Below are 19777 nucleotides of genomic sequence, written 5' to 3'. Positions count from 1 at the left end.
TATTGGGCAAAATGAAAATAATAAAACTTGTAATTGTAAACAACTGTACCTGTACTGGACCTTAAAACAGATTATGACCAAATTTACAACATTTAAAAAAAACATTAATTTCAACTCATGAAAACATTAGCTTCTGAAACAATAGCATGTAATGGGTGAACCAAAGTATTAGTATTACTTTGTTATGAACTTACTTTCAGAAGCGTTGTTTTCATCAATTATAAGTATTATGCATGTTTTGCATCTCATATATCATTTATGAGATCAAAAATGTGAGTCGTGGTTGAACGCAGACTCTAATATTCCCTATAGCCTCTCTCTCTTTAAATTGACAGGCCTCATGGGAAGCTGTAAGAGAGAATCAGAAGTTTTACAACTCTTCGGGGTCTTGATTGGCTTCATTCGCTCTGTACAAAGAGAGCGGCGACTCGTTTGTTATTAGGGGCAGGGAACTAAGGCCTGATCTTAGGTTAGAAGGAGAGACACTGAAGCTGTTTTAGGTTTAGGGGTGCCGTGAGGGTCCCCCATCCTGTCCAGGCCTCTAACACGACACAGTCCTGACTAATTAGTGGTCCCTATGGGAGACGTTGTTAAGCAGGTCCTAACGAGACGCACGGCGCTCAGCGGCTCCATCTAATCAGACAGCGGGGCATAAAGGAAGTGGCTCAAGCCTTATTAACACCAGCAGAAGCAGAGGACACGAGCCGCGACAGGCCAGATATCAGCTTGAAAGCATTAGGGCAGGTACGCAACAAGGCTAGCTATTAGGCCCTATACCTGTTTCAGCATCACACCCTGAGAGGGAGAGAGAAAGAGAGAAAACTTAATACGGTAAAGGAATAAATCACCCACTGTTAAACATTTTGTCACTATTTACACCCCTACGTGACTTTTTATCTTCTGTGGAATACCAAAGGAATAATGTTTACACCAAACTGTCTAGGCAAAAAGGCCAAAAATGGTGCGAAAGATTTATTTTCTGAACATTGGTTGCGAACACATGTACCAGTAGTGATTAGTGGTATGGTGTTATTGACAACTAATTTCTTTATTTATATATTTCTTTTATTTATTTCATACAGATATCTTGCCTTATACAAAGGACTGATTCCCAAGATAATGAGACTTGGACCAGGTAAGATACGTGCAAAATCTTATTACACTGACATAAATAATGACTAATAAAAGGAAGTAAACTGATTGAGATGTGTACTATTTGATTCAGGAGGTGCAGTCATGCTGCTTGTTTATGAATATGTGTCTGCATGGCTACAGAAGAACTGGTGATGATCTTCACACCGTCAGTAGTTCCCCAGGGGTCTGTACTCAACCCTCCCCACATTCTATATAAAAAAGTATAACCCTTCCCAAATAATCACATCATCTTTCACATTTCAAGATCAGTTACATTTCCGCCGACAAGTGACAATATCCACTGCGGTTTTCTCACTTAACATCAATTTTCAGTGGCGTTCAGGCATGAATAATTATGTAGGCTTTCCACCACTGTCGCTTTTCAACAGCACAATCACCTTCCTGGATCTGCTACGTTTCATGTTTATGTTTGACAGAACCAAGAGATATTTCAGAGCTACCCGTCCACATGCCTTCATACTTAACAGCAACACTCCACACCCAAACGGATTACCTTTACCAACACAAAATAGAGGAAAAAGATTCAGCATGTTGTTTTTAACATAAACCCATTTCCGTTTAAATACTTTTTCAAATACGGTAAATTAAGCGACGCATTTACAGCATCTTTAGATGGACATCTCAGGACTTTTACTGTATTAAAACTTTTATTAGGTTTGACTTTTCATGTGGGATTGGTAAGACTGGAGTATCTGATATGCTTGATGTCTCACAACAATAGATTTAACAGTGTTGAAGGTGTTGCAAATACATTTGCACTTCCGTTTAGTCTGAAATTATTTATTGATTTATAAATTTCACTTAAAAATTTAAGTTTGATCAACTTGGATTAACTAGTCATTTTAACTGCATTGACTAAAGATGCGTTATAAAATAAAGTTGACATAACTAAAGCAAATTCATCTAGATTTTTTTTTAAGTTACAGCAACTTTTCAGGATAGTTGAATGACTCCTTGTTGATTAAACTTAAAAATTTAAGTTCAACATTTTTTTTACAGTGTATGAGCTAAAGAGGTAAGAGTTAGTTATATATTAACCATTATACATTAGCCGAGAAATCTTGGCTTTTTAAATTTGGGGATTTCAACATATAAAGACACAATGACAGTAAACCGACAAATTTTAAGGATCCTCTTTGCAAAAATACTTTACATTTATTAATGAAACCGTTTACATATCAAATAGTATTTTCCTAACGTCATGTAACAGTTGTTTTTTGCTAATAAATGATCCTGAACTGTGTGATACATCAATGAAATTGTTTGTATGTGCATTTGGAAATAAAACCAGCTTACTGTCAAAACACAATTTAAATGTTGCAGTTGTTTACCACATTGATGGTCTGAATTCTGGGGGTTGAGCTTGATTTAACGATTAGTTAATTTTAATTCTTTGTTTTAACAGTAATAAATTACACTGGGGCGGACAAACTGAGGTTTTCTCCGTAATAATGGTTTATCGCCGTTGATAATTAATCACCGAACTTGTTTTATAAAATTCATTTTTTACCGTCTTGTGGTAAATAATGAAGTCAGTCATTGCTCCCCGAGCCAAAGCTCTCACTCTCTCACTCATCCGCTCTAGCCTGCAGGGTAAGTCAACATAGCTCAGCACAACTTGAAATAACAAAACTGAAAAATGCAAATTTAATCTAAACAATCAGGAATCCCTCTCTATGCTCTCATAATAAAAATATGAACACTTGGTGCTGTAGCCTTTCCGAGCATTTCTGTAATGTTCGCTTTATTTTTTATTGTTCAGGGGTTAAAGACAACTCGTTAGATGAGTTAAAACAATATGGCAGTCATCCTATGCATTCCACCCTGACCAGTTTACATTTCTTTACTCGCACATTCTCATCACTCTATTTAAAGGTCATGTTTTATCTCAGTCCATTGACAAAAATTGACGGTTGAAAGTTACAAATAGCAACAATGCAACAGAAGTTTTTTGTACTTGCACTAGACAGTGCAGGAGTTTGTCGTACCCGTGTTACGCACAGAGGGTGAGACTGTTTAGCCAGTTTGTTTAGTCCTGGAATCCTGCACGAGTGTCAGTCAGGGTTGTCATAGCGCCTCTGCCTCTCATCCTCCCCTTCAGCTTTTGATTGGTCGTACACCGTCAATCCTTTCAACAGCTTATGAATATTTCAATCATTTTCAACACTAAAGACCTCACCAGACACATTTTCAGACTGTATTGTATTGCTTTCCGCTAAATGTTTGAAAGGCTTCTTTCATGTCACGTGAAGCATTATATTAGACAATTAACTATTAGGTTTGTTTTGTAATCTCATGAACCATCCTCTTATTTTCAGGCTTGCATTTGATGTTTGAGTCTGGCCTTGAATATAAATGGTGAGACTTTGCCTAGGGGGCTTGTCATGTGTGCACCCTGTAATTTTCAGTTTACCATAAGCAGGCGATACGACGGTCGTCTTGGACTCGTACGGAAACCTAGAGCGTTGGTGCAGCTTTTACTGTATGGAAATTAGTGGTTAGTGATGCTTGAATTTAACTTAAAAGCCTTGATTCGTTTGTTCTTTGAGCAAAGGCGTCAACCAAGAAAGGTTACCAAAGTAAAGCGAGTATTATTCGATGGGTCACTTGATCCCAATGTGTTGGCCCCCAACCGATTTAACGTAAAATGAAACATGCTACTGATGTACCTACAGTTTTCATTTTATGCCATCATTTTAAACATAATTTTCGAAGAGTACTACTATATGTGTCAAACTTAATTAATGAGAAGAAAATTAATTCATTCATAGCACTCGGCTACAGTTCAGCTTTGCGTTTTCAAAACATACCGTTCCAAAACACCAGGGAAAACAGTCTGCTTATGGTCAACCGACTTTAAAATTAAGCTAGCACCTTGGCCCGGTCCACCCGCAGCCCCTGTGCAGTGTTACCGAGCTCCACGCTCCTGTCTTCAGCCTGATTGCACGCAGTCAGCTAAAGATAACCATGTGACATTTGACTTGACTTTCCATAGGAATTAATTCTAAACAGATGTGTGTGCGTGAGCAAGTGTGTTTTCACTTTCCTCTCCGTTTCAATGGTGGCTTTAAGATTAAGGTGTTTGTAATGTTTCCTCCTGTCATAACTTTACATGCGTGCCGTGCTGCCTTGAAAAAATATACTTGCTTTATGTTGGTTTGCAAATTTTCCATGCAGATCAAAGTGCTGGGGTGTTAAAGTAGATTAATTTCCGTCTTTTGCACCTTTTTTTAGGCTGTTCCCACAAACACCATTTTTAATTTTATTTAGAAATGCAACACTTCTGCCTCAAACATCTATTAGGATGGACCATAGACTTAAATAATATAGAATGTCGAAAACGCTTCGAGTCCTCAAACAGGCCGGTTTTTAACTCGAACGTTCGAAGGCCAACGACTTTTTCTTTTTGTCTTTGTTTTGCCTCTCTTGACCCTGTATTAAATGCATGGCCGTGATATGCACGTCCAGTAAATGCATTTGTATTGACTGCGAAGCCAACGTCCGTATCAATGCTGTCAGCTCATAGGTAAATGGCATTCAAAGCTCTTCATTTGAATAGAATAGGGTCTGGGGAGTCTGTGCGGTGGATTTTGACGTGCATTGCACTCTATGTGGGGAGGTTTTCTGTCCGCCTTTTTTTTTTGGTGGTTTATATGTGCTCAAAACAGCACCTCGATCCCGAAAGCAACGGTCCGTGACCACGGGGTTGGGGTGAGAGTGCTTTCCAAGTCAAATCAGCTGCAGTGCCAGACGGACTGTTTGCACTGCTACATGTGGGGACACTGAGTATATCGTAACATTTTGCCGCAGATGTGTGTTTTTGCGTACAAGTTGGAATCCTGCATGTACAGGTGTCCTGTTGAATTTGCAACATGGTGTTTGCCTTATTTTAGTTTTAGCACACCAGAGAAAGAAGGTAGGGAGTGTTCAGTTGCTAAGCTTTGCCTTAATGTGACATGCAGCACACAGTGATCCAGGCTTTTCTTTTCTATCTTAAGCTTATCTTTCACACATCAGTTCTTGTTTTAGGCAAAGTTTAAAGCCAGGAGCCTTTAGGAATGTGTGTGCTTTGGACCCCACCTGAGGGAACAGGCTTACAGTGGTGCATGTGTTTGTGATATGTTACGGCACACTTGTTTGTGCGTTTTCCAAAGCCTGGTACAGTACATTAAAGTAAAGAAATCAAAACTTCATTGCAATTAATCAAAACCAAAAAAAATATTATTCATTCCGCATAATAACATGAAATGATAATACATTGTTTAGCTTGTTTTAAGTCTTTGTAATGGCAGTCTTTTAATAATACGCAGATGTTTGACAAAGGTCAAGGGGAGCAACAATTAAACAAAATATAAAAATTATAATATTACTTTCTGCTATATTAATAATTCTATAATAACTAATTTAAAATAAAATTATTTTTTAATATAACAAAAATTACAATATTTGATTTAATCTTTTTTTATAGTGGATAATATTTATGATAAAATAAACTTAAATTACTTAAACATGTTATACTTAAAAGTACATGTTATGATGTATATTTTTATATAAGTGGAGGCAGTGATATTTATAGGACTTCTATGGAATTATCATTAAGCACCTTTTGATCAGTTTTAGTTAAAAAAAGATTAAAAATAATAAATAAAAGGAAACTATACTGCACAGGGGTTTTACACGTCTCTTTTAATAAGATACATTCAATTTCATTGTGCAATGTCTGGAAGTGTGCAGCTTCACTGATCATTAATGTTGCATGAATGAGTGCTCCTGCTGTCAGAATGCGCAACAATGTCCCACATGGTGCCTCTTCTGCCCGTGTCCGTGTAAATTGCACTTCATTCAACGTACCTTACAGTCTAATAAATAAACATAATAACTTTTCCCAAGAGCTCTGGCATACGTTCTTAGTGAAGTGAAACTGTATCCAAAAAGACAAAAAGGTGATTTTTATCAAAAATGTTTAAAAAAAGAAACAAAGCAGAACATCTAAACATTAGCGCTTTATAACACCCTGAAAAACATTTAAATGCAAACTGGTTGGTCGTTTTACACGAGATTGCTTATTCAATCATTTTCTTGAAAACATACAATATATTCACAGAGAGAAGCACCGCAATTTATCTCAGACTAGTGATGAAGCAAGTTCATGAGGAATGCCCACCACAACCAGACAATATTCACTGCACACTATCAAGCACCTGATGATGTTTTTTTTTTTAGTAAATCCTTGGTTCGGATCGGACAGATAGGCCTTTGCATATTCTGACTCTTGCTCTCTTTGTGGGAGATGCTGATTTGGAGCAGGAGAACGTGGGCATTTTTAAAATTGTACATGGCTCATCTGACAAGTCTTTCATAAATATAGTAAAGGCATAACATTAGTCCATCCAGGGAGAGTCGTTCTGGAAAAGTCTGTGCTGCCGTGTGTCACCCGATCTCTCTCTCTCTCTTTTCCATTCTTTCACTTTCTGTCTTTGACCCCCCTCCTTCGAAAGTCAAAGAGCGGAGGCGGCAACGGGATGGACAGAGTCTCGCATGGCAGCCATGCTCTTGAAGGCCAATGGGCCGGTAATGTCACAGCTGTGGGGAGAGAGAGCACTGCCACTGGTGGGCGGCTGCCATGTGGGGCCGGTCACATAGGCCGACGTGGTGCCGCTGTACCCCATGTAGGGTGACACTTGGGTGGGAGGGTGGTAAGGATGGATGCTGGGAGCTGTGACATAACTGTTCACTGTGGGCAATCCATTCGGCGTCTGAAAATAAAGAGAAATGAGATTTTAACTTGTGCAAAATAGATAAATCACACATGGCCATAGGGATGAACATAAAGTTGTCAGGGTAGCAAGGGCAAAAAAGCGAGATGAAGATATAGATCCGGACTTTTTTGACCAGAAATCCTGTAGAGAAAAAGCTATCAAAAGAAATGCACCAGCAGGAATGCCTGTATCCTTTTGGCAGAATGTCAATATCAGCTCAGGACGAGGAATTCACCAAGCTTTTTTAACATAAATGAAAAAAATGAAGCAGGGTGGTCTCTGACTACTGTAAATCTTTTCTACAGATGAAATCCCTTTTGTTCCAGAGTTTAGGATTTGACCATGATTTACTCATAATTTTTCTTGATTGTTGACCCTTAGCCCTTAGTAAACACACATATATCCCAAAAAATATATTATATAAATTATATAATAATAAATGTTATTAATAATATATTCATAAATGTTTCTACTACATTCAAATAAATAGTAAAAAAAAGTAAATTTCTCTAAAAATCTGTATCTGATTGTTGTCTCATTCAGCAACTAATGAAACACATTTACAAAGTGAAAAATAAATGATCTCAGGGAAACACAGCAGAGGTGTGAGGTCAAATCTCATGCATAATGAACAAAAACTTTAGAAAACGTCCATTTATGTGGGTCTCTAATGTAAAACTGGCAGAAGTTTAAATAATTTGACAATATTGTAATCTCTTTAACCTCATGTAGGTACCAGCCAGAACAGGCCTAGATTTTTAAAATTGAGACCATCAGTATTGCTTTTTTTAGTTTTGTAGTTTCGGTTAGTACATCAGTTAAGTTATTATACTAAAAGATATCTTGTATATTCTCAGAGATCATTGTTTACCAATAAGGATCTTAAACACCCCTAGGCTAAGCATTTGTCTTTAACATAATGGTACGATAATCTAATAACTGAACATTTGTTGTCATTACATTTGAATTCACCATAAAATCTATTTTAAAATATCCATAGGAATAACCAATGTCTTGGTAACACAAACAGAATTAGACAAGGACAGACAAGCAAATACACTCGAGATACGGCCTGCATAACAAAATACCGCGAAATCGTAACATAAACTCTAATGCTTTAATTATTCATTAATTCCACGAAAGCGTTATTATAATCAGTATAATAAATATGTCCTGAAAAATCAATTCATAAAATTAATACACAAAAGCTTTCCTGAAACCTGTTCAACTTTACAAAATTCAGAGGTCAGCAAATGGTTGAATATTATATTTGTATTTACTAAAACTGGAATATGTTCAATATTTAATTTATAAATACAACAAAATGAACCTGAACTCACTGTACAACACTGTGAAAAGTATTCAATGTCTGTTATATACAGTACTGTAATAGCTACACAGTGCAGGCTATAATTCAGTTAGGAGAGATCCATACGTAAATACCTAACATAGACTTTGTGTTGTTCACGTTTGGTAATCAAACATTTGTTAATGCATCGCTCTTTGGTATACGAACAACGGCATTAAACCACAATAATTCATCTATGTTCTGTCCTCAGTTATTGCATAATGCAGTCTGACTCATATATGATCATTTATCTAAGATGACAGACGCAAACATTCAGCAGTCAATGCTATTCATTGTATTTCTAAAGGGTACAATCTCCATTTCTTAAGTTAGCGTAGCTTGCTTAGTTTTTGAGTATCCGTCAGTACATGCATAAAAGCCATGTTTCGGCATCGGTAATAAAGATTTATTTCATCGTTTTTCACGATACATAAACCTCTAAGACCCCACAATACATGATTAGTCAATATGTTTGTTGCTGCCCAGCGGCGCGCGAATAAATAATTCGAAAGGCTGTACCGAATGGCACGCGCGTTGTCTGTTCACGCTCTCCCCCTTTTCAAGTACACCAGAAACCAGACACTTGGGATGAGTTTCTTGACAAATGTAAGAACCTTTGTCTGGATGTCACGGTGCTTAAGTGTGCAACACAAATGTGTAGCACAACCAGCAATGAGTCACACTTTGGAGCACGGAGTTGCTACACATAACTATAATAACAAAGATTATTATAACAACGATTTAATAATATCATTTCAAGCAAGGATTTTTTTCTTGTCTAAGATATGTGGAGCTTTATTTGTACATATTTGGTGATCCATAAAGCTTTAGTTTCTGGTGAATATTATAGGCTACTGGTTGAATTAAAAAAAAACTGTAATAAGTTCGTGTTTATAAAAACTATATATATATATATATGTTTAGACTGGTAGCTTCAAGTAAAAAGATGTTTTAATATACAACGATAACTGCTCACTTCAACATTTATTTAATTTCTATATTTTAACAAAGTATGCAAGTTTACTCTTAAAGCTAAAGATTGCTAAAAGATTCTTTGTCATGCTACATGGCTCTTTTTTTGCACAAAATGTTATTTGTATTGTTAAAAGTTTTTCAGACTACAAAAAGTTAAGTAAGAAAGGTTTGTTTCAAAAACAAAAGGTTTGGGCAACCTTAAAACGATTCTTCTAAATCACTGAGGAAAAACCCTTTTCTAGCACCTTTATTTTTAAAACTGTGTAAAATTGAGATGTGAGCAAAAAGTAGGCTATACGTTGATTTGATTTTAATAAAATACTAAGTTGATTTAGTAAAAAAATAAAAATAATAATAATATGTTATATTTTTCTTCGTGGTAGGCTCATTTTAGATATGCGTGGTAAAATACTTTTTTTTTGTAAAAAAAAATAAAATAAGAGTTGGTTGTGTCCTTTTATAAATTATAAATTTTTCAGTATAAAGAAAAAAAAATGTAACAATTTATACTTAAAATACGTTCGTGTAGCCTATGTATATAGCTTTATCAGACGTTTCTTATTAAAAGCAAGAGGAAAAAAACTATTCCTTAATTGATAAACGTAAAGAGATGCAAAATATTTTGCAAGTTAATTTAATATACATTACGATTTTTCGCAGAATTATGTTCAGTGTCAAGTTCAAATATTGCATAGGCCCTGAGCGTGTATAGTTTAATTCGGCCATTTCAAGCCTATCGTTTACATTCTTCAAAATGGATTACGTTGTCAATGCTACACATTAACATTGCGACAATTGACGCACATAACTGTTGTTTTTAATAAACTTGAAAAATGTGCGACAATATAAATTATTTCTGTACATTTAAAAAAACGAAATCCACATCTTAAGGTCAGTGACTCAAATTCTTTGCGTAGTTCACATCATGCCAAAGAGACAAACTCCACTCCATGATATAAAGTTCTTTACTATACTGTACTCACACACAGAATTGACCAAAAATTGATTTAATCTATTCTTGAAAATGATTACTAATTATATATGAATCCGTTTTTTCTGCTTCCACATTGGATTTGCTTGTTTCTCACTGTTAACATAGGATGTTTTTTTACCTGTGAGTATTTTGCTTCAGGTTCTAAGTGAGGCTTATCCACACCATTGACTAGTGGAGAACTCGCTGGCGAAAAATTACTCCTGTTAATAGCACTCCATTCTTCTAGTTTGGCACTGGGAAAGGAAGGACTGTCACTAACTGGGGGGCAAAACAGAGACATGGAAGACTGGAGTCAGATAGGAGAAGCGTGGGCTACAGAACTGCCACAGCAGATTTGTTTTCTGTATATCTTGCTGTCCGCCAACCATCTCAAACCCACCAGACTCGCCAAATAACACAGGCGTCTAGATAATCCAATCGTGTACATTCTGCTGCGTCATAGGACTCATTTTCCATAATCAGTTCACGATCATGATGGCGTATTATTATCATGTTATAAATAAAGTAAAAAAGATATTGAGTTCCCTAATGAGCTACATATATAGTAAAATTCGCATTTCCTGTCCAAACGACAATGCAGACATCAGAAATCTTAATTTGCATGGCAAATTCATCAAATAAAGCTCCCAATGTCATGGAGTCCTTTGTGCAATGACAAGGAACATTTACCAAGCGTCTTCCTGTGAGGACAAATTAGATTTACTTTAACCGTTTCCCCTTTGTGCCTGATGGATATTATATTATACACGGTTCCTAAAGTTTGAAATTGGAAAAGCAAGCCCACCAGTGTTGTAACTCGATAGGGCCACAAAGTAGATTTGTACCATACCTTCACGAAATCCACGTATTTGTTGCAATGTATAAGCCAGTGCGCATCATAACGATGGACATGTTTTAGTCTGTTTTTCATAGTTGAACTAATGCACACTGATTGTAGAAGATACATTTAAGGGGGCTCTTTTTGAAAAGGTCGATTAGGGTAAACAAATCTACAGTTACATAAGACCAAATTCGATTAAAAAACTTAGCATGAAGAACAGATGATTTCCCATAATCCATCAGTGTGTGTGTGTGTGTGTGTGTGTGTGTGTGTGTGTGTGTGTGAGAGAGCGAGAAAGACAGAGAGAGAGAGAGAGAGAGAGAGAGGATGATAGAGAGGGTGGGAGTATAGGCCCATTGGTTGTAACTAGATTCTTAATGATGACAAACTGTTCACTGGTTAGTGGCACTCCCCTCGACTACGTTTTGAAGATACTTTTGTGTAGTTACTTTATAAAACTTGCAAATGGTTAAAAAGTTCCATGTTATTGAATATTTCATACTTAATTTCGGATTTTTTAAATTAACATCTGCTAATAGTTTAAAAATAAATGGTTTATTAAGACCGCTAAAACGCAATATCCTCTCCTACGTTTGAAGCATTATTATCCACGTTCCCTTTGAAAATGTGCTAAAACACTGCTTAAATATGGACAGGCTGTGGCCTTCACACGTCACTGTACTGAGCACACTCAAACTTAACGGGTAGGCTACCTAAAAATACTGCAAATTTATTTCGATAAAAAAAATGTTTAGTCGGGGTTTTTTTTATTAAGAAATGTGTGTCTAAACGTTTCGTGTTGATTCAAATTGATGTGTTACCTAAAATTGTTATTGAAAATCACAACATTGCTGTATAAACATTCTTTTGTTGGTGTAAATTGTTTTGTAATAAATTAAACACATTGAAAAAAATATTTTTAATGATGGCCTAGTCATGCAGTACACTGCTAGCAACTTTTTATGATTTTTCCGCTCTAGTGCTCCGACTCGTCGTTGTCCAAAATATTTAACATCCGCTGCGTAATTATTACAAAAGCCTTTAACCATCTGTTTCAATGCAAAATTTCGAATCACTGGAGCTCTGGACAACTCTTGAAAACAAGCACGTCATTTATGTCATCCCACCTTACTGTAACACTTCGTTTCCTTTTACTTTGTTTTGATAAATAAAATATTTGAGTCCAATGAGAGGTTCAACCATTATTATTTATTTTCAACATCGTAGTATGCTTAAATTAAAAAAAAAAACTCACTCACTAGCCTTCATTTCTTTTGCTTAAACAAAAACATCCACACAAGCGCTTATTTGGTAGGCCGAACAGTGCTTTTTTGCATGAATAGTGCTTTTTCGCTATTCATATAAATAAATAGCATGCATGCCCCCCCTCCACACACACACATTTATACGTTTTATCATATATGTTATCACCAAAAGCAAATAGGGTGCTTACTTTGCTGCTCCGTTATTGATCGAATGCCAAGAATATCTGTAACAGAATGAGACGAAGGCCATATCCTATGCATTGCCATGTGTCCAGGAAGAGTGGGCATGCCTGGCGTAGTTGGTACTTTAGTCCCAGTGCCGATCGGTGTAGGATACGAGTACAGGTGGTTGTACGGTATGGTCGGTTGCGGCTGGGGATGAGGGGTCTGTTTGCTCGACTCGTACTGGTTTTGTTGGGACAGATTTCCGATTTTGTTGCGGAGAATCCTACTGATGGAGCTGACAGATGGTAGATTAAATTTATCACACACACCGTCGGCAAGCAGTCTGTCTCGAATCTCCCATGCGAAAATGCCAGGGTCCCGTTGCTTGTAAGTCCGAATGTGCTTGACTACGGTTGGGGTCGTGACCCTTGGCTTACTACCGCCGATTGCGCCCGGGAGTATTGAGCCGGTCTCGTTGTACCGGGCCAGAATCTTGCTCACACAGCCGTGAGAGACACGGAGCTGCCGGCTGATGTCACAAGGCCTGATGCCCAGCTGGGCCAGCTCTACTATCCTGAGCCGGATGGCATTGGGCAGGGGTCTTCCGTTCACAAAAACACCTCCTAGCTGGTTTACCTCCCCAAAGGCTGGCTCTAATGATGCAGATACATTAAGAAAAGTTAATTACAGACATTGAAAAAATCATCATCTTTTTACAAGGCCATCAACTTCGTCTGAAACATAAAGCTTATTAAAAAAACGCCCCTCATGCGTAATTATTGAAACAAAGACGTTACATTTTTTTATTAGGTTTATTTGTTTATATTTGAAAGATAAATATTTTGAATCAAATGTTTCAGTTTTGTGTTTCAATTGTATGCGGTGAATGTAACTTTTTTAACATAGTCCGCATATTATAGAAACAGAAAATCACAAGTCGTCTGCACTCTTTAGCAGACAGATTATAACAAACAGAAATTTACATACAACAAATTTGGACGGGATCAAGTTCATTCGCGGCAAAGTGCCATACGCGGAGCGCTAAGAAAGTAGCCTATAGCAACTTTTCTGTTCACCTAAATGACCGAAAAAACTAATGTGATAACTCGAGTCGATATCGGAAGCATGCATTACTATATAGTCTAATCGTTTTCTCTAAATACATTTGTGCCCATGTGGGAAAAACGTGAAAAACAGATCGGAGCTCTTACCCATTGCGTTTAGCCTCCCGATTATAAAAGAAACTTCAGAATGGTGCCCTGCCGTAATCTGTTCTGCGTCCAGTTTAGCTGCTTTATTGCACCGAAGCAGATAAAAAAATTAAGCGTCCGAGACGGATGCGATAGCGATTAGTTGTAAGAGAGGAAAATTCGCCTTCTGTTTCCTGATGGCTAGGAACACAGGCTTACATTTCAATCCCAGAAAATTATGGGTTGGCCCTTTACACATCTATCCAAGGCGAGGTCTTGACGGCCAATCAAATTGCGAGTTTCTCCTATGTTGCTGTTTAATTGGCTGAGAAGTTTGACATGACAGGCGTTCGCACTGGCGCAAGTTTCTCCTGCGCTTTTGAACTACAGTATAGTTTTGCCCGAATGTTGGTTTTCATTTTAGCCAGATCTAAGCATGGTAAGTTTTTGCAACATTGCGTTGTAATTTTGTTTCATAAGCATACTTATAATTGTTTCCTGGACGAAGAGAGAAAATCGCGTAACAGTATTTATTTTTAATTTAACCACAGGCCTTATTATTTTGTCTGATTTTATATGAATTGTATTTCAAATTTTAATAATTTATTATTTCATGTATTGCTTGAAAATATCGTTTCATCTTTAAAGATACATTTTAGTAGTATCATTCTAAATGTATTTTAGGCATTACATGCTGTTTTCAATTTTTAATAAATTAATACATGATAAAGCAGAAAGCACAATCCCATATGGTACTTTCTTTTAATTATAATGTAATTTAAATGTTTGTTTTTAAAAATAACGAAAGCATAAGTGTGAAGTGCTCATATTTTATATCCCAAAAAGGGTATTATCTGAGATTATTCATTGACTTTTTGTCTCAATTGATTATTTCATGCGAAATATGTAAAAGTGTTTTGACAGCCATACGTAATACCGAGGTCATAAAATGTGATACTTTTGTTTTCGTAAGATCATGATTTCATGACAGTCAACATAAATTAATTAAGAATGCTATTTTTTGTTAGGTGTAAACAATACAGTCAGACAACAGATTACAATAAACATATTCTTGAATACTTGGCATTGGACATTTGTCTGCCAGTATGTTTGAAAGATTTATATCCTTATTCGATCAATTTTATTTTCTTATTGGTCAGAATAACTTTAAAACAACGCAAATCAAATGTATAACAAATTATATTTTTTATGTTAATATGTGGGCTATGTTAATTTATATATTGCATATTAATGGTTTTTAACAGGTCTAGTAGACTTGAAACGACTTGGTCAGGTGCATTGTTGTATTGTTTAGTTGGGGTCAGGCCTGTTTGAATAGTGACAGCCATCGCAGAGATGCTGGCGAGGTGTTTGTATTGTTTCCTGTTTACTCAAGACGTTTAAGCTCTTTCGTAGGTTTCCTTATCAGTTTACTCTTACCGTATTTCTATCTCAAATCGTACGGAATACTTATCTTTCTGATTAGTTTGGATCTCCTAGCAAATCCGTGTATCCGTTTCACAAAAGTTATGTGACTAAGAAACGAATTTTATATTGAATTCAAGCATTTGCACAGAACTTTATTAATTTATAGTGTTTATATATTAAGTTTTGAGCTTATCTCTAAGTGCTAAGCAATTTTCACAAGATTTCAATTTGGCCCAGGCTCCTTTGTATTTGTATTGCCATTCGCTAAAAATATTAACAATTCGTTGAGATACCCAAAATACAAACTAACGTTGTGTAAGGGATACGTGCATTGTTAGTTATTCAAACAGATATTTGCATCCCCTAAGCAGCAGCTTACTTTTGTACGAACTACTGCACAGTAAACACTTTTCAGGAGAGTGATGGAGACTAGAACAAACGTTGAGAAGGGAAACCCAAAAGAAAGTGATTTAAGCTTGGTCGCGTGCTGTGCGTAGGTGAAGTGTTTGTCGAAACACATACAGAAAGGGCGAAAAGCCGATGCTTCTGCCAAATTTATCCTCCGGAGTATATATAAACATATGTTAATGTAGAAATAGTTTGTTCGTTGGATTCAGTCTTTGCTATTAAAGCAAAAGGAGAGCATAAATCTAGCACCGTAACTGACCACTGAAAGCTGGAAAAAGGGGTGCGTTAATGAGGTGTGAAGACTATATGAAAGGCAGCTTGCTCTTTCTAGCTACACGTTTGGCCTTTGGATGTGAGAGACTCGCAGCATCCCTTATAATTTTACAGTGCAAGACATCATAACGTTGTTGGAAATAAGTGCATCAGCAAAAAAAAAAAACAAGAAATGTTTGAAATTATTTTATAAAACTGATCACAAACATTTTTTTTTGTAAAAAAAATTAATAATAACAATATAAATTAAATCTGTAAGTGAATATAAAATATAGAAAATTTGAAAAGCTATTGTTATATGCTCTATATAACAATCATATATTGTGTTGACGCACGTTTGAATGGGATACTTGAGCCGAAGTAGAATGAAGCTATTAACCAGTATGAAAGCAGTAGTTCTCCATTCTTATTTTTGTGTAATTATGTTTGTATTATATTGACTGCCAACATCATAGATATGGAAAATGTATTAAATAAATGCGTAATTCCTGCTATCAGTTATCATTGAATTATAATCTATTTGGTAAAGTCAGATTTAATTAATTTGTACTTTATTTTAACTATATTTGATTGCTATGCTTAATTGTGTTGTAGTCTACTCTGCTGGAAATGATAAACTGTATGACTGTATCTCAATGCAGTTTACATTAAGTCCATCACCTACTAGCTCGAGCTGCATTTTTTGCAATGAAGAATATGTCTGGTCAGTCAGATCGGAGCACTGATTATGGAATAATATTGTTTATTGTATGGCATCCAGTTTATTTCTTTTAAAGACAGAATTACAAACGCGAGATGGTTCACAGCAAATCATAAATACGTTGCGTTTTTTAAAGCAACCCAGGATGATGCAAATGACCAGCAAGCGTCTTTAATGCGTATTGGAATTAAGTTTGAATCTTGTATCTGTTTTGTTTACATACTCTGTTTCAGCAGTTAAGAACCACATAAATACATTCCGTAATAATCGTTTATATTTTTATATGATAGAAATTCGCTAACAGGGCTACTTACACTTGATATTCTAGGAAAAATTTCACATGGTAGTTTCTTTTCCATGGTAAGTCAATTACTGAACAGGCACATTAAGGCAAGTTAATTGTGCCTCAATAGCGCCAATTTTAGCTTTTCATTTAAACATAAAAAATACAAAACAGCAAAGGCACACTACAAACCTTTTGTTTCGGTCATATATAATGATTTTTAGCAAACACTTGTCATGGCACAAGAAAACATTCCCGTGCAACAACCAGCACCGGTTACCTTTATGCAAATCATTATCAGTAGTCAGTGACTATAGTAATAATTAGTTGCTTCTAGTATTACAGATTTCGGTTTTGCTTCTCTTTAACTTTTCAAGATGATTTTGATAATTTTAAAAAGATTACATCTGATCTTTAACCACATTCATTAGCTGTTTTATAAGCGAAAATACGCAAAAGAATCACAAATGCATTTCCTAATAATGTATTTCCTGCAAATATATAGTTGGAAATATTTAAATTGAACATATAAAGCATATTCTTCATCTTAAAAATATAATAATAATAATAATAATAATAATATAGTAATAATGATGCTAATAATACTATTAATAATAATAGTTAACTATTTCAGAGGTTTTAAAACGTCGATGACACAGCATGGTAACAAATTCAAAAAGTTTAACTAATATATTCGCATATAGTCAAAGTCAGGGTTTTTTGACTCATTACACATCTCAATTGCCATTCGCGCATTAGCCTTTCATCTTGAATGCATCTGACCCTCTGATACCGACTTTAAGAGTGGTTGATCTAATTTCAAGAAGCAGGCTTTCAAATTTTCTGGACTAGAAAAAAAGAGAACATCAATACGGAAATTATCTCAATCATCCCCTTTTCTCTGTGTTCTTTATAGTAAGGCCGATGTCATCAATCATGGATATAACCGGTGGGAGGCCATGTTGTGCAGATATTTCTAAAACGTGATGGATGAATGCCAAAGAAAATAGGTGATTCTCCAGCGAACATGTAACGAATTGTCACTGAATAAACAGAATTTTTTTCGAGTGAGAAAACTATATCAAACTATAATATATATATATATATTTCTTTTGAGTTAACTTAATTGGATAAGAAAGCGTTTTGATGTAGGAATTTATTCGTTATGCCTTCCATTCGATACAACGAAACAAGGTCACTGCCATCAACTCCTCCCATGCTTTAGACAACATCAATTATTTTTGCTTGTCATATTAAGAAGTGGACCCCTTGTGACCCATCTTATGTTAACCATCCTAAACATGGTCAAGCATATAATACACACCTTTTTAGTAGAATGTTGCTACATGTGATGAAATGAGCTTTCAATTAGGCTACAGCCCAGCATTACCATTGGAAACAGATCGATAGTATTTTACCTAGAACAAAAAAATTTCTTCATTTTAATTTCGTTAAAAATTCTAAGTAATTATAATAGAATCGTGTTTATTACAGTTGGCTTGGCCTTTGAAATTTTAGAATGACGAAGAGAGGGACTATATTAATCTTCCAAATGTTAACATGCACAGAAAAGGATTGATTAATGTGTGGAATTGCCCAAGAAAGTCATAAGTTGAAGTCTGCTAAAGGTTCGGGGGAAAGAGTAAAGTTGATGATCAACAAAATCACTTGGTGTTGATGTACTACTTTATATGGTAACAGGTTATTAGATAGTCACGGATATTTGTTTCGGTTATTGCGAGCATAAGGTTTTGTTATACGCGCTATTTAATAATTGACTTGATTAGTTAAAATGGCACACGCAGGTATGTTATTGAATAACCTTCAGGCCACAACAGTTACTATTAAATGGCTCATATGGGAAAAACTGATTGGCCTTTGTCCTGTATTAATGAATTAACGTATGAATGTTTTAATTAATGAACGTTTTTTCAGGGAGTTTTTAGTTGGTCAAAATGTTGTCTATTTTAATCGCTTTAAGCATCTTTATACATCACAGTTTGGATCATATACCATAATAATGTTTAACAATAATATGCTAATATACTCCCCACAGGAAACTTGACAAGAAACAGTTTTGAGGTAATTGTTGCGTCTCTTTTGATTTAATATTAGTTTTTTTTTATCAATTAAATCTAATTAATATACTCTTAATTACTCAAAGATGCTTATGCGAATTAGTTAGTGTTTTTTTTTTTTTATTTTACGACTTAAGTAAAAATACTAGACTTCGGGGTTTAACGTGGAAAAAATGTGGTTGGAAAGAGTTGTTTGTTAGTCCAACCGTGGTAGGACTTTCCAGAAGAGTCACAATGAAGACCTACATGAAAAAAAGTCGCCCCAGGGTCTCTGTCTGTGCTATAGCAGAAATGTAACAAGCAGCATTGATTGTCCTATTATAGGCAATCTTGTGAAAATTCACAAAATTCGTGTGGGAAATAATATTAATGACGCGATTAAAATTAAAAAGAATCTTAAACAGATTGTTGTCTCGGTTGTTATGAAATACCAGCCTACAATTTTTACCTGTGAGTATTTCCATGTTTAGTCTTCCTTAATGATTGTTAGTTTAGACTGGATTGCTATCATAAATCTCCTTTTGTCCCAAAGCCTGGATTATGTTACTCTATTAACAGTTATTATTTACAGTTTAAAAGGATCAACTGATAAACCATAACTATTATCAGACAGTGTTTCCAATGGAATTGGTGCTATTAAACTGCTTTGCAAGTTAACACCTTTCAAAGGTTGACTGGTCTTGTAACTTAAGTCCCACGTAATGAGGACTTTCGTAGGTTAACGATGGGTGTTTGGGTTTGGGGGCCAGTTCGGGACTTAAAGGGACAAAACCAACAATATATACGATCGTTGTAATAATTGATCACATCAGCAGCTCTCGGTTATTCCACCTGGACTTCATTACATTCCAGTCTAATTAACATTAATTTTAAATCAATTGGACTGTTTTCATCATATTTTATAAGAATGAACGAGTTAATTACATAAAATGATGC

At 35.6% G+C, this 19777-nt stretch overlaps 2 protein-coding genes across 4 annotated transcripts in view; one reads left to right on the top strand and one right to left on the bottom strand.

Moving 5' to 3' along the window:
- slc25a21 (solute carrier family 25 member 21) overlaps nucleotides 1-2476 on the top strand; it is a 123450-nt gene extending 120974 nt beyond the window's left edge. For 2 of the 3 annotated variants that reach the window (XM_065288532.2, XM_073812452.1), the window contains 2 exons: nucleotides 1083-1135; nucleotides 1226-2474. In XM_065288532.2, the coding sequence (XP_065144604.1) occupies nucleotides 1083-1135; nucleotides 1226-1287 (115 nt within the window). In that variant the 3' untranslated portion in view covers nucleotides 1288-2474. Of the gene's footprint in view, nucleotides 1-1082; nucleotides 1136-1225 lie in introns of all 3 variants that reach the window. The other variant, XM_073812453.1, reaches the window with a different exon arrangement.
- A 3403-nt stretch (nucleotides 2477-5879) lies between these two features.
- On the bottom strand, nucleotides 5880-14216 carry pax9 (paired box 9). Its single transcript, XM_065288815.2, has 4 exons — nucleotides 13693-14216; nucleotides 12505-13134; nucleotides 10350-10489; nucleotides 5880-6911 (listed from the first exon to the last, which is right to left on the bottom strand). Exons 1-4 carry the CDS (start codon nucleotides 13694-13696, stop codon nucleotides 6654-6656), a joined length of 1032 nt encoding a protein of 343 aa, XP_065144887.1. The 5' UTR covers nucleotides 13697-14216; the 3' UTR covers nucleotides 5880-6653.
- Between the last annotated feature and the right edge of the window lie 5561 nt (nucleotides 14217-19777).

The sequence above is a fragment of the Paramisgurnus dabryanus genome, chromosome 17, assembly GCF_030506205.2.
Source record: "Paramisgurnus dabryanus chromosome 17, PD_genome_1.1, whole genome shotgun sequence".
NCBI lineage: Eukaryota > Metazoa > Chordata > Actinopteri > Cypriniformes > Cobitidae > Paramisgurnus > Paramisgurnus dabryanus.
The sequence above is the reverse complement of the archived record's forward strand: the minus strand, read 5'-3'. Positions and strand labels throughout refer to the sequence as shown.

What these genes read in the sequence shown, in the direction of transcription:
- pax9 (XM_065288815.2), bottom strand. An exon ending in ATCAATAACGGAGCAGCAAA is followed by an intron (nt 10,490 to 12,504) that starts GTAAGCACCCTA and finishes TTTGCCCCCCAG; the next exon opens with TTAGTGACAGTCCTTCCTTT. An exon ending in CTGAAGCAAAATACTCACAG is followed by an intron (nt 6,912 to 10,349) that starts GTAAAAAAACAT and finishes CTTTATTTTCAG; the next exon opens with ACGCCGAATGGATTGCCCAC.